The sequence below is a fragment of the Myodes glareolus genome, chromosome 8 (assembly GCF_982192425.1).
Source record: "Myodes glareolus chromosome 8, mMyoGla1.1, whole genome shotgun sequence".
NCBI classification, from domain to species: domain Eukaryota; kingdom Metazoa; phylum Chordata; class Mammalia; order Rodentia; family Cricetidae; genus Myodes; species Myodes glareolus.
This window is the reverse complement of record NC_142033.1, coordinates 81,135,718-81,151,114: the sequence shown is the minus strand read 5'-3', so window position 1 is coordinate 81,151,114 and position 15,397 is coordinate 81,135,718. Positions and strand designations below refer to the sequence as shown.

General features: G+C 47.1%; 1 protein-coding gene across 1 annotated transcript in view; it reads right to left on the bottom strand.

Moving 5' to 3' along the window:
• Nucleotides 1-15,173, bottom strand: part of Vwc2 (von Willebrand factor C domain containing 2) — a 151,074-nt gene extending 135,901 nt beyond the window's left edge. The window contains exons 1-2 of the mRNA XM_048435424.3: nucleotides 14,743-15,173; nucleotides 12,675-13,473 (exon numbers count right to left, since the gene is read on the bottom strand). Of these exons, the coding sequence (XP_048291381.1) occupies nucleotides 12,675-13,370 (696 nt within the window). The 5' untranslated portion in view covers nucleotides 13,371-13,473; nucleotides 14,743-15,173. The remainder of the gene's footprint in view (nucleotides 1-12,674; nucleotides 13,474-14,742) is intronic.
• Between the last annotated feature and the right edge of the window lie 224 nt (nucleotides 15,174-15,397).

Genomic DNA, 15,397 nt, shown 5'->3' with positions numbered 1-15,397 from the left:
GCCACACGCTGAAAGTAGTGTTCCCAAACTAAAGCTAATGATCTTCCAGCTCCCACATGAGAATTTGGTATGTTCCTTCTGTCCTTGCTCTTTGGTTATCCTGATGAACTCAGACTCCAAGCAAGTTGCTAGAGGCGAGAACTGAAAACAAAGGGCTTTCCCACTGGCTCTGGAGGTCTAACAGCGCCTCAAAAAAAAAAAAAAAAAAAAAAAAAAAAAAAAAATCACTGCCACAGTTTTGTCACCAGGTGGCGAAAGTGTCCTTTCTAACTACTCAAATTATTAACAACAGTCCGGGTCACACTCTGGGCACGAGCAAGTGCTCTTCTGGGTGAATATCTCATTAACTTCTAATAGGCTGAAACTGCATTATTCAGAGATGGGCAAAAAGCAGAAGTGACACCCTCTGACTTGGCTTTGACAGAATGAAGAAAACACACCCAGGGGTCCAACTCAGGTCTGCTCTAAAAACCTCCACTGGTATGGAATCCGAATACACACACACACACACAGACACACACACACACACCCTTGGCTACAATGACCCTACAATGAAACCACTCTGCTGGATGTCTTACTACCTGGAGGACGCACCTGGAATGAACTCAGTCTCCTTTTCATCCATTCTACTCTGCCTCCACACTCTCACCTTGATACAGATTTATTAAACTACTCACACCCTTTTCCCCCAAATCTGGCTGGAAGCAACGGTCTATGTGAGTCACAGGGTGGATCCATGGTCACAGAAAGGCTGACAGCACCCCCCTGTTTTCTGATGGACAGTGACCCCACTTCAGAGGCAAGTTCTGCTCCCTCTCAGTGCTTCTGTCTCCTTTCTATGGGAAGGTGGTGTTTCCTCATAGGAATGAAATAGAACATCATCTCCCGCTTCCCCTCAAAGCCAAGCAGCAGCATTCAGCCGTGGGGCATTCAGCCTGGCTGCCCGTACTCTTCAGAGAAGGCAGTTTTGTCATTCCTCGTCCTCCATGCTCTGTCAGGAATGGATTTGCACACAAGGGGACTTAATTAAGAACCGTCCCCAGGAGCTGTCAGTTTCCAAGAATCTGGAAGAAGAAACAAAACTCCATGGACTGTACCGTCAATTCACAGAGCAGCCTGGGTACGGGGGTGAAGTGGTGCCGCCTTCTTCTTAAGCCCCAAGCAATAACCTGGTAAGATCCTCACCTGCCAAAGTCTTTCAAACCTTTGTGGGAGCAATTCCCTCAGAATAGTGCAGCTCTTACAGGGATCTGCTAGAGCAGTTGGGAGTAGAAAATGCCGGTGGTGTTCCCATGGCATGTTTAACTGGTAGCAAAGGGCTGAGTAACTGCGAGGACCAGAATACAGCAAGACAGCTTCCTCGGCTGTCAGCCCAGACACGGTGCCTGCAGACTGATGGATACACAGTCAGAATGGACGCACTGATAGAAAGTATGGCACTTCCGGCGTGCCCGTACCTACCATTGGCAAGGGCCTGCCTCTTTGATTAGCCTCGCCTCCTCTCTGGACACGGCAAAGAGCAAGTGGGGTGAGTTTTTTCAATGAACATCAAGGTATCACCTAATTCTACTTCAAATATGGCCAGCAGCTGGGCTCTGAGAAATCTTGAGAAGCTCCTGCCTACATCCTGAGGAAAGAAATGCTTTTGCTATCTACCAGGACCAACACAGGAACATTGTCAGCAAGCCAAGGGCCACAGGGTTGGATATAGGCAGTCGGAGTCAAAGACCCCAACCACCCATCTTGAGGACTGATATTGAGGTGCTGATGAAAAAGCTAATAGTTAATTTACTCACTCACAGATTCCTAAATTAAGTGATGTGTATACGATCAGCTGCTTAGAGCCCACGTGTATGACAGAAGTCCCTCTTGCAACTTTCACTAAAAGCTAAACCACCTTTTTCCTAGAATCAAACAAAAAACCTGGAAGACCCAAACTCTTAAGAAATCCTTGGGAGAAGGAGGCAGAGGGTCTACTGGTCACGGAATATATAAAGGAGTAAAATCAAATATCTTTCAAGGAGTAAAGGTTTGAAAAGACCTGTGAACCCACCCCAGTGTAGGGAACATAAATTCAATTCAGGGATTGTTCAGGTAGGAAAATGAAGCAATGAACTAGATGAACAGGGATGGGGTCTGCAGTCCAGTGAAGAAATCTTTAATGCATTAAAACTGATAGGCATATAGCTACACACGCACACAAACACACAAGCATGCATGCACACATGCAAAACACAGTCCCATGCTTCCTTTTGTCATTCTTAATGTGAGATGGCAAAGGATGGTCGTCTTAAACAAATAATGATGACAATGCTCAAATATGTGTTTCCTTGCTTTTTGAACAGACCTGGCAGGGTCATGGCAACAGGGCTCACACCCACATCTCTAAGGTGGCTCTTCTGGAGTCCGGCGTGGATACCACCAGTACAGCTGTCATGCTAAAGTCCATCCGAGTGCCTCAGCTGTCAATCATTGAGTGCTAGAGCTCAGGGCCTGCTCACCATCTGCACTGCTAGCTTCCTTCTGCTGCCCTCTTCCTCTGCCCCAAGCGAGTCCCCTTCGGTGGCATTCACGCGCGTGTGAAAAGAGTGCCAGTAGTGTTTTCAGGTTACCCAGTCCTTTTGTCTGAGACGTCAACCTCTATGCAAAGGAGTCTGTCTACAGGACTCACTTACCCACAGAGGGACCCACTTTTGCAAGCAGACATACAGGAACCATTAACCTGTGACCGCACCATTAAAGCATGTCCCTCCTCCTTCCCTAGTATCTAGGGGCGAGATGATCTTATTTTCTTGGCTTACTGGAGAGCTCTGGAGCCCAGAAGTTCTGCCAATAGCAAGAAGCTGTCCAAGCTGAGACACGAGAGCACAGTTTATCCCTCAGGCCACCCGCCTGTCTTCCTCCTGCCAGAGGGAAGGAACAACCCTGTCAGATTTTTTTTTGTTTTCCAACTCATCCACATTGCATTTCTGTATGCCTCGCATAGCTAGGTACCAATAGGTCAGTACAGCAGTGTTCAGGGCAGTCTTAACCCACATGAAAAGGTATGTGTCTCACTGGCCACATCAAAGGGAACTACAGACAGCTCTTCTACTCTCTGAGGGAGGAGGGGCTGTGCCTCCAAAGTGACTGTCAATTCCCAACACACCCAAAGTAATTAATGAGAACAGTCACTTGTTTGTTACTAATTTGATTGTATTTTGCTTGAAGCCTTCTAAAAACACCGGGAGATCTTTGTAAAAGGCACCCAGAATTTGTCTGAAGGTAAGACTAAGGGGTGTTGAGAAAGCTGGGCACGTGGAGTATATATGTGGTTGGATACATTGTTTCGGAACTGCCCAGGGTGTGGCAGGCACGGATAGCCAACTAAGAAGGAAGATCATTTTGAAGTACTCTAATCTTCATTACAGAAAGGACAATTAAAAACTGCTGATGGTCAAGGGAAGCCTAGTGGTGGCTACCATGGGCAGCTTTGGCAGGAGGGGGCCTTCGAATGTGTGTGAGGTTGATTCCTGGTTCTCCTGCCTGGGAGCATTTGAAAGTTGGACTTCAAGGGTTTTCCTATTTAAATTTTCCAATTCAAACTCCAGGGCAAGGAAATAAACCCAGGCAGAGGTGTATCTACTTCGTCTGTCTCTTCCCCTTAAAAGGAAGGCAGACACTGTGCAAGGTCCACTCATCCAGCACCGTGCACCAAAGGTGTGGACTGCCCAACTCTTTTGCACACAGTAGGTTTTTCCAACCTAGTTTTTACAATCTGTTGCCAGAAACATCCCTTTCACCTCTTGTGGTCTAACAACCCATTAACTGAGACTACAAGCATATGCCATTTCCCCCTGCTTATTATTACTTGAAATTATATCATTAGGTTCCTGTCTGAACAACAATTGTACTGGATAAACTGACCAGATTCATATTTGCTTTTCCTGTTTATTCTGTCTTTGTTGCACAGTTGTTGATCTCCAGGACAGCCTTCCCATGGCAGCTCTGCATACAATATCTTCTCCGGCTGCCACTTCTGCTGAACATCTCTCTTCTGTCCCTGTGCTCACTGGTCGCAGAATAGCATGCGTGTAGATACATTTTATTTATCCTTGATATATCTGCTGGCTTTTCTAAACCAGAAAACCAGTGTGTGCTGCCATGACCAAGTCTTGGAACTGTCTCCTGATTTCTCCCAGAGTCTACAGTCTAGGAAGAAAACATCAGTTTTCTCTTAGTTAGTTTTTCTCTTCTCTGTAGTAGAATGTCTCACTCCTTTATCCTAGCCATATGTCTGCTTCTTCAGACTTACTTGTTGACTCACTAAATTAACTCTTCATCAGTGTCTAGTTTTGTACTACCTACTTTTCTTGTTATACAAAACAACAAACACAATGTAAAGAAGGCTTATTTGAGTATACAGTATAAAGTGTATTGTGGCAGGGAAGTCAAGATTTTGGAATGGAAGATGGATGCTAACATTGCTTCCTTAGTCAGAAGTTTGGAAAGAGATGACTCTGGTATTAAGTTTGACTTCTCCCCTTTTTATTTTAATCATTCTGGGTCCCTATTCCATTGGATGGTGCAGTCCACAGTCAGAGTAGGTTTTTCCTGCTTCTGGAAGCCTCTTATTGAAATGCCAGGAAGTATATCTCTTAGGGGATTCTAAACATAGTCAATGAACAATGAAGATTAACCATTGCAAATCTACTTCTGATAAACCCATTTACTACTTACTGGACAAGAACACCTATTTTGGCATTACTTCACGAAAGTATGTCACACTTGATTCTTTTACTTTTTTAAACATGACAAGTAGTTGGAATACATTTCTATCTTTTACCTAGCTCTTTAGTTTTGATATCCATTTTTAGATTTTAGATTCATCTTAAATGTATTCATTTCCCATTTTAGAATCTCAGAGAGGTTCAGCAACTTTGCTATAAGCTGTCTCTCACTTCTAAGTCCCATTCTTCCCTTAATTAGGCTTTATTTAGTGATCACTCACAATGCTTGGAATGCTCTTAGTGGTGGTTTTAGTAGCCTAGGTGGAAGGTGCATTTCCTCTGTGTGTGCTTGCTTAGGTTAGGTATCTTTGGTCTCTGTTCAAGCCGTTAACTTTGAGAAAAGCACAAAAGCTTGTTGTTTTTCACACCTCTTGGGCAAAGCATGAACTCACTTCCACATCAATAAGAGGGTGTGAATGGAAAAACTGGAACTACACAAAGAAACCCAAGTCTCTTTCTCCTCTGAACAGTGCTCAGGTCTTTTGAGGGACAGAACCTGGCTTTATGCAGTTAATATTGATCTAATTCCCTTCATGGATACATAGACTCATGAGGCTAGACCAATAAGAACTAAGAAGAACCAATAGAGTCTTTCAGAGAGCCACCACGTCAAGGCAGACTTTACTGTATGAATTATAATTTCCATCTTTAGGGATCAATCTCTTTTACTTTCTTACTATCTCAGCTATCCTTCTCAAAAGATGTTCCTTTGGTTGAGCCTTTTATGCCCCTTTTAAACTTATACATTAAAGGCTCAGTTCTGAAGTGGACTCTTTTGGGTGGTAGTGGGATCTCATAGTGGTAGAGTCTACAGATAGATCCATAGCCTCTAAGAGGATGCCCTTGAAGGGGCTTATAGAACCTTGGCCAATCCTCTCTTTTTGATCCTGTATCTTGATGAGACTGGTTCTACTCTACCATGTCCTCCCAACAGGATCTTCACAGCCCTTCTCTACTGGTCAAAAACAACAGGGCCAACTGAGAATGAATTGCTACTTCCAAAACTGTGAATCAAAAAACTCTGATTTTCTTAATTTCTCACTTAAATAAAATATCAACAAATATCATAGTCAGGATTTTTTTTATATTATATCCAGGATTTTGTGCAGTTTGTGAAAGGTAGAATTTTGGCTGTCTTCCATTTTGCCATGACAGGAATGGTCTCCCTGTGTTTAACGCAGCATCATTCTGAGACAACTGGAAATGCATCCACAGAACATTTTAAATTTTGGTCCTCCTACTTTTCTACTGTCCTAGGGATTCTGAGAGAACTCACAAGGCCACAGGCAGATGCCTGACATCATCCCTTTCTGCAGATTCGAAAGGCAGCCCATGTCCTGGCCGCACCCCAGTGCCCGACAGAAATAGAATGAGAAGAGAGATCCAGCTGGCAGAATCTCAGCCTGGGAACACATGCGCATGAGCAGCAAGAAGGACTTCCAGCTACGTGGTCAGAAAAGTACTGTGAAGGATGGTTACCGAGCAGGCGGGCCTCGGTGGAAAGTCATTAGCTGATGGTGGCTATATTGGAACAGTTTTTTCTCTCCCTTAGGACCTCTGCCCCGAAGCCTCCTATCATTTAAAAATAAGCCATCAGCAAGAATTGAGTTGATTACCACTAATGCTGAGTAATAACAAGCAAGAGTGACTCTCTCCTCTCCACTCAGAGCTCCCCAGCAGGACCCTCTGGACGTTTCGTATCACAGTGGCTCTGCTTGTCAACTAGAAGCATTTGCTTCTCACTGTGTCCCTTAAGTTCTGTCCTGGTATCTGGCACACAGTCATCAAAGCATTTTGAGGAAATAAACGCAAGGGTTGGTTTAATGTTGCAATGTATCAAATATGGAGATTTTATCTGAATAAAAACACTTAAAACACAGTTCCACAAATCTGTCCTTGGTGATTAGGGCATCGTCAGGTAGAGGCCCCAGGAGATCTAAGCCACACCATGGCATAACCACACTCAAACCTCTTCAGGAGCACTCAGCTGAGCATCCACACAGGTGCTAAGAATAGGACTTTCCTCATGTCTGTTCAGAGCTTCAAAAGCAAACTGTCACCCCATTCCTTCTGATGGTAAGAGATGTTCAGGGTATTGCTTGCCTTACCTGCCAGAAAACAAGACAGCCCTGAAAATGTCCTAGGACTCCGAATGTAGCAGACAGAGACTCACACCTGCATGTCCACACTCTATGAACTGTGTGCCCGCAAATGAAGAGATTGCGACCTAATGGCCAGAGATCGGAGGATTCCAGGATTCCTTCAGAGGACAACCTGCTATAAGGCACTGAGTAATACACTCATTTCCTAAGGTGAAACTTCCAGACCAGAGTTTACAAAACAACAACTGCTAAGCAGAGAGGGGGCCGTGAGAGGGAGCAAATGGTTTGCTGAGGGACCATGGTGCTAAGCCTGTTCCTCCACAACTGTCATCTAAGAACCATCCTGTTTCCACAGGAACTAAGCATCTGTGTGTTGACACGAACATTTCACTGGTTTGATATTGGCACTAGATAAACAAATGCTATAGACATGAGCTAATGATTTGGGAGCTTCAGCTGGATTTGATTGGGCCCCAGGTAGATATGGTCTACTCCAGGATCTTGCCTATATCTTGAGACCTAATGTTCTGGGACTGATAGACTGGAATCACTGCCCTTTGCTCGTGTGGAATGCTTAGGACTAAATGTTTTTATTTCGCTGCAACTCAATAGTTCATAATTTTAAAGATATAGACATTTACATTATTTTGAGTCGAAATGTCATAAATGCACATGAACAAATGTTTGGGTAAATGAACCCAATTATTTATTGGGGCATAAATGTCATTCAGGTGCCCAAGTCTGTATAAATGTTCCTTTTGTACAGTTAGGTAGATTTAAATGCCATTCTCACTGCCACACGCAAAATGCTACTCGCTCAGTGAAAGAAGATAGTAATAACATTGTTTTTGCCTAAGCAATATCAGCCAAAAGAATATAAACACCATTAGACTGAAAATATGATTGATTTTGTTTTACTGGCACTTATCCAAAATTACAACAGACATCTATTTAGATAGAAGTTTCGGTTCCAATTTTCATGTGAAAATATTCTTCTCATTGATGGAATTCTAGAAATGAGAATTTTTGATGCAGTTAACAGCAAGCCAGACACTCAGTCTTTCAGAGAAGAAGAGGGAGAGAGAGAGAGAGAGAGAGAGAGAGAGAGAGAGAGAGAGATTGCTTTAACTCAATATCCCTCATCCAATTTGTCTGCGGAAACAGAAACCCCACAGCTCTTTCCTTCTCAACAGGTCTTGAGCACTGACAGATGGTCCACCAAGCAATTTCTACTAATAATTCATATTTTCTTTTCCAAAGACACAATGATTGCCAGTCGACCTTCTGATTGCTATGATAACAGTGCTGACACCTGAAATTGATACTATCCAACCAGAAGCAAAGAAACATGAAGTGTTAACCAACCAATACGGCCTTACTTCAGAGAGCCCCATAAGTCCCACCAGCTCAGATAACACACTGAACATGGCTACGGACTCCCATTTAGACCTTAATGAGTTCCTCAGAGCCAGAACTCCCACAGTGGGAACAATTTTATATGGATCAAAATAAAACTATTTCCTCTTAATTCGGTCAGCTTCTTCAATAAACGATTATCATCATGGGGAGGGGACAAGTTTACAACTCAATAGAGCAGCAGAGTCACCTTCTAGCTGTCTGTGACTCGAGAGCACAGTTACAGAAGCACCATAAAAACTCCAAGGGTGGTACTCACATAGTGGAACTGGCACAGTTAGATGGGCCAAGCTGATGTTAGTGGGCCTGGAGTTATCATTACCTTCCCTTGTGTCTTCTACATAAACACTAGCTTCCTTCATGTAAATAGGGTCGCTTCTACTCTGTTTGTCTTGTCTGTCCCGTGTTCTCATTGCCACAAGGTCAACTCTGGTCGTTGGCACCCTGTGCTACAGACTGAACTGTATCATGACTTTATGATCAAGTCTCAACCCTTTGATCTAATAATCTTACTGCATTTGGAGACCTAGCCATTGAGGGAGGAAATTGAGTTTAGCAATGATGTCACTGGAATAACAATCCAACAATATTGGTATCGGGACAAGAAATTTGGGTCTTGGGAATTGGCAAAGAGTGTTTGTTTATCATGTGTAAAGCCACGGATCCAATCCTCACAACAACACTTAGTGTGACCACTAAGGAAGAAGGAAAAAAGGAAAAAGAAAAATAAATTTTGAACATAAATATCCAGAAAAAAGAGCAAGTAAAGACACAGAGAGAAGACAGCCCCTTATAAGCCAAGGAACACAGCCGATATGGAATCAACCCTGTACATATCTTGACCTTGAATTTCTAGCCTCCAAGACCGTGAAATAATGCATTTCCATGCCTTAAGGCACCAGACTTTTTAATTTTCATTTTTTTAAAATTTGGTACTTGTTATGGCAACCCTAGCTGACAAATATTCCTAGGAAGCACAAAGTACATGGAACTTGTTCTAATCTTGGCTGTCTGCTGCTGTCATAAGCTGAAAACACAAGACACTTGACATATAATCAAGAGGCAGTGGAAAATTTTCTACTATAATCTCGCCCCTCTCACCGATTCAGGAATGCAAATGGGATTACAGTCTCTTAGACCACCATCATACTTGCTACCACTATCACCTTGTGGTATTTTGCTGACTAGCAAAGTCTTCTACCAATATGCAGCCACAAATAGTATGTGTTTTGGTAAGGGTTAAGGTACTCAGAAAGGGGAGAAAAGGGAGGGGTGAGACTCTGCAGCAGAAGGGGTGGGTAACATGTGCCCAAGAATGGGGAAGCACAGGAGCCAAGGAAATGCTGATTGCTTACAGAAGCCAAATGCCCCACACATCACAGGCACCTGCTGGCAGCTGGCAGCCCCAGAGTTTCATCTGCTGCTCACTTCACCAGGAAGTGCTAGCAATTTCCTCTGTCAGGAAGCAGGGACTAGCCTGTTGCAGCTCTGTATCTCCTCAGGAAAGAAAGTCCTCCTCAGAACTGTCTCTAGCTCACAGCTCTGAACGTTAGAGCTATGTCATACAACAGACTGATGAAGAGGTGACATCCCTTTCTCTGAATATGCAGAGCAAATATGTGACCATTTGCAACGTCAATATCTCTCACTGCCATCCACAAACTCCATGGACTTGAAACTGACTGCATTCTTCCATGTTGATCCTTTGCAGAACCCTCCCTCCAGGTGCTGGATCCTTGTACAATGTTGAAAAACAACAGCCCACAGGCACAAACGACTTCTATTAGCAACAACAAATAGGATGGACGACTAGACATTTATTTACGTGATACCAAAGGCAAGGAACAAGCAGAACATCATAGAATGAAACCTTTGCGCAAACTTTGTAAGAGAAATCACATAGTTAAATTTATGAAACGTTGCAATATACAAACGTGTGACATCCTAGCATGTGTAAAGATTGCTTGAAAGTTAAGAATGAAAAGTCAGGCTGGAGCTGGCTAAGTCGGTTTGCTGTGCAAGTATGAGAACCAGAGTTTGGATTCCCAGCACTCACATGAAAGGTGAACTGGCATGTCATGGCAACTTTCATGCTTTGGGCAGAGGGGAAGAATGGAGTCAGAGGGTCTCTAGAGGTGACCAACCTGTCTAACTAAATCAGTGAGTTTCAGGGTCAGTGAGAGACCCTTTCTCAGAAACAAGTCAGAAATCGACTAAGTTCACTACACATTGACCTCTGGTTCTATGTATGTATGTATGTACACACACACACACACACACACACAGAGAGAGAGAGAGAGAGAGAGAGAGAGAGAGAGAGAGAGAAACACAGTGAGAGACAGAGACACAGTGAGAGACAGAGACACAGACACAGACAGAGACAAAGACAGAGAGTATGAAGAGTCACTTGAAGAAGGAAGATGTGAATATGCTAATTTCCTGGGGTTTTTTTTGTCACTATCACCGTCTCCCCCAGAATTTAAAAACACATTCTCTTTCCAATACCAGTTTTGCAGTCAGAAATCAAAGCAGAGGTTGCCCTCCTCCAAGAGGAAAAGACAGCTCCCTGGCTTCCAGTGCTTAGCAGTGAATTATGAAAGCAGAAGTTTGAGTTCTCCGCTCTCTGTGATTTCAGGTGCAGGGATGGCTCCTCTGGGACGTGTTTCAACTCTCTATTTCATAGTCAAATAATTCCTCAGCTCACCTCACAAAGCTCCTCTAAAGTGCCATGGAACTCTATAAACAGAACAAGCAACAAATGTTATTAATTTAACAACAACTGTTTGCTTTGACTTGGTAGGACCCTGATTATCTTACGAACCCAAAACGCTTAAGGGAATTGCGCTGGGAATGCAAAACATCTGGAGAGCTGTATGGCAGCATCCCCAGGGTACAGGAGGCAGTGTCAGGGTAGTGTTCTTGGCTCTAACATATTGCCCGAGTTTGAGTCCTATGGAATTTTCACCTAAGTGCTTCCTCTAAAGGACTGAAGCCAAACCACGTAGGACATCTGAAGCTCTGCCCTGCTCATGAGCCAAGGGGATAGTTGATCCTTCACCTCGCAGAGAACAAAAATGAAATCCAAAGGGGAGCATACTTGCCTTGTTTCAGTCACACACCTGAATAGCCACCAAGCCCAGACGGAAACCCATGTTTCTTGACCATATCACAAACTGGCTACACAGTTTCCACACTATCTGTAGATCAGTTCTTCCTGGCTTTGCACTTCCCTGGGCTCCCCGTGCTGGGATCCACCCCTCTTTCACTCGTGGAGTCCAGGAGTCCACAAATTTAGAGGGGTTTCCAATTCCAAGAGGCCTCCCTCCTGTCTTCCAATCTCTGCTTTAGGATTTGCAGCTGCAGGATGCCCTCTGCTGGCAGGGGCGGGAATGTCTTTGGCGTGTTAAACCAAGGGCCAGGGCCAAACCCCTGGAACCCAGGTTGGGAAGTTTGCAAATGCAGACAGAAGTCCCTTTCAAAGGTTTCCAACCCAGAGGCAGACATTGCGCCCTGCACCACTCCCAGTACATTCAAGAAGGGCAATGCAAACCTCTGTCCCAATAGGCCCGGGATGGATTTCACGTTCAGTGTAAGTCTTAAAGCATGAGCTATGGAGTAGAGTTGCTTAGTTTGATACAAGAATTTGCTTGTGTTAGCTTCCCTGCCTTCAGCTCGTTATTTAGATCTTCTCTGTCTCAGGTGCTTCTTCATAAAACAGAGATAGATCACCTACCTCCTGACCGGAGACACAATCCCACTAAAGCACTGCACATTAGATCCTTAGCCTGGAACCTAATACTGAGGATCAAGAGGAACAGAATTCCTTGTAGTCCTCTACAAGATTAAAACATTTAAATCAGAAATTGGCTTCTCTATATTGCATCCCACCATGTTTTGATAGCTAGTAAGCAAAAAAAAGTGGTTTTTTTGAACATTTACTTGTTAATCTGACCACCATAACTGAGAGAATGGCTTATGTATTATGAATGGTCTTTCTTAATTAGTCAATTACTAAAGACTATGTCCCCAGTGGCAGGGTAAATTATACTACGTTTGAAAACAGGTTGAGCGCTTCACTTCTAAATTAGGAGCAATGAATTCATGTTGAAAGTACAGCCAATAACTTGCAGCGGTTCCCTTGGTGTCTAATGAAACCCTTTTATAGCAAATACCTGATCAATCAATACAGACTGGCCACACTGGTCTTATAAGGACTACCCCGACATTGAAAGAGGAGTGTGTTAAAGAGGTACCCAAACCACCGCTCCCCACCTCAGAGAACCAGGTAGAGCCTTCCCTTCAAAGTGGGGGACAGGTGTCACAGAACCAAAGCCTTTCAGTCCCTTTCTGGAAGGTGCCAAGTAGCCGGCAGGCGCTTGCCTCTTACCACGAACTCCTCCAAAGTCTGATAGGTCTTGCCCCGGAACTCGCAGTAGTTCTTCCTCTCCTTGCACTGCGGACAGCACTGGCTGGTGTCGACGTGGATGCAGCGCGGGTGAAGCCGCGGGCACTCTGGCTGTGCGCAAAGGGGCCCCTCCTCCGTACACAAACAGGGGCAGGCTGAGGGACCTGGGGCGAACTTCTCCCCAATCGCATACACGAAGCCACTCTCGTCCACGCAGCCCTTGCCGCGGTAGTCTGGGTAGGCGTATTCCTCAGGCAGCTCTGGTGTGGGCACGAGTTCTAGGCTGATCGCTTCCTGGGCCGCGGCGGCTGGGGGCTCCCCCTGCGGGGTGTCCCCCCGAGGCCGGACCTGCCAGTCCGCGGCCTTGACACTCCCGCCCTGAGCAGTCCAGGCCTGCTTCTGCTTGCTCCACGCCTCCCGGCTCGCGAGCGCGCGGCTACCCTTACTCTTCCAGTCCCGGGCACTGCTGCCCTCGTCCCTCGCGGCGCGCCCGAGCTCGCTCACCCTCCCGGTGTTGTCCCGAGACGCGTGCTCGCGTTTCTCCTGGCCGGGTTGCTCAGGAGCTTGGGCCAGCTTCTCCAGTGGGATGCTCGGACTGCACAGAGCCACCATCAGGCAGCAGGTGACCAAGAGGGAACTGGAGAGCGCGCCAACTGCCATCGCAGAGGAACTAGGCATCCCCTACCACGTCCCGGCGGGCGGGCGGGCGGGGAGCGCGGACGGTGAGCGAGTCGCATTCACAGCCCGGGGGCGCGCCGCTGCCAGCCGGGAGTCGCCGTCCCTGCGGAGAGAACAGCAGCACAACTGAGCTCCGCGGCCCGCGCGCACCTCGGCCCCGCCGTGGCCCCCACCCGGCTCGGCGCCGCCCGGGCTCCCGCATCGCTCTAGATTAACGAGCTGGACGCCAGAGGCGGGGGCAGCTTGCCCAGTGTCTGTACACAACGGGCTTCTCAGACATCACACATGTGCAGGAATATATAGCAAGCGAAGTCCAACAAAAACACCGGCCCGGGGTCTCCTGCAGTGGAGATTAGTGCTGGAGATGGTCACCGGCAGGTTGCGGAGCCCAGAAAATGCAGCAAGGCTAGCGGGTGCGGTCTGCAAGGCTTGCACTCAAAGCTCAAATTCTGGCACCTGGGTTAGCCCTCCCTAAGTAGTGGCCGCATTTCCCCGCAGGTTACTAAAGGGAGAATTCCGCAGTGGAGTTGGAGAACGACAAATCGGCTCACAGATTAAAAAGAAACCTTTCCTCTCCTGCCCAAGGGATTTGTGCATGGAAAGGGAGCTGGGTTGGGGAGAGCAGGGGAAAACAAATAAACAAATAAACAAACAAAAAACAGACTGCTACTCCAGCTACTCCGAAGACCCCAGGAGGCGTTTGTAACTTCTTAGATGCGGCCTGTCTAGGAAGCTTCAGTGTCTAGCCTGGGGACTACCTGGCCTCTGCCTGGTCGACCCGCACAGGGTTTCCCAAGGCTTTGCTCCTTTGCCGCTAGCCCCCTTCCAGTGCCAGGCTCTTCACTAGGGGATTTGGAGGGGGACGTGAGTGAGTGCTATCACCGGCAACAGCGCTGTCTTGGAATAGCTTTTAATTCGGAGGGGTCTTGGTGATGGAGAAGCAATGCCTGAATATTGGGAAGGAAGGTGGAAGGTACAGGGGAATAGGAGTAGGGTCAAGACTATCTCATTAAAGCATGTCTTCCAGCCTTTGTGGATTTCAAAGTTTCTGTTGCCCAAAGGAGCCTACAGCCTCAGACACCTCTGGTCACAGATGTGCCGATTAAGCACCCACGCTCTCGGTGCGCATCAGTGCGTCTGACCCCTCTGCCTCAGCCTTCTTTATTAAGAACTCTAATCATGCTGGCCCCTGGTTCACCGCCAACCCCAGTGAACATCAGCCTAGAGCGAATCGCCCATATTTAAAACTTGGGAGGCAGGAAGGGGTCCTTCCCAGCGGTTGGGCCATAGAATAGTTTCCGAAGGCGTCCCCATGCCCGCGGCGTGGACCTCCAACATGCACCCTCACCCAGGCGTACTGGCACCTACATACATGAGTTCAGGACGTGGGAGGGACGCCGGGCTCTAGCAGGCGCGACCCCGGGGCTCCAGTGCCCATCCTGGGACTGGCCCGGCACCAGCGCAGGGCGGACCGCAGAGAGCACAGTCCGACCTGTGCCCTCCGCCCGGCGCGTGCACCCGGCTAAGGCATCTGACCCAGCCGGTTCATCCCGCAGCCGGTGGCCAGTAGCCTCGGCCCCGAGTCCTGTTAGTGCTAGCGCCGCCTTCCGCTGCTCATCCCCGGTTCTTGTATCTGAGTCTCCAGCACAAAAAGCGCCCAAGCCCAGCCTAGCTATCCCCGCTAGGCAGGCAAGGAATTTCCCCCAACTGAACCGCGGGGACGGACGGGCAGCCTATGTTCCCAGGAAGAGAGGAGCGGCTCCAAGCGCGTCCCAAGGGCCAATGGGACGCAGGCTGGCTGGGAGCCCGCGCGCCCGCCGCCTGCCTCCTGTCGCAGCTGCCTGTCGCGGGACTTTCACCCCGCTCCCTCCTCCGCTGCCCACGCTTGCAAGGCGTCGCCAACGCTGCCTACGCTGCCCTTGTTGGGTGGGAGGGTTCCCTTCGCACGCGCTGCGCTGCGGTTGCCACCGCCACTCAGCCCACCTGTCAGTCGCTCTCAGGCTTGCTTTTCAATCTTGTCACTCACT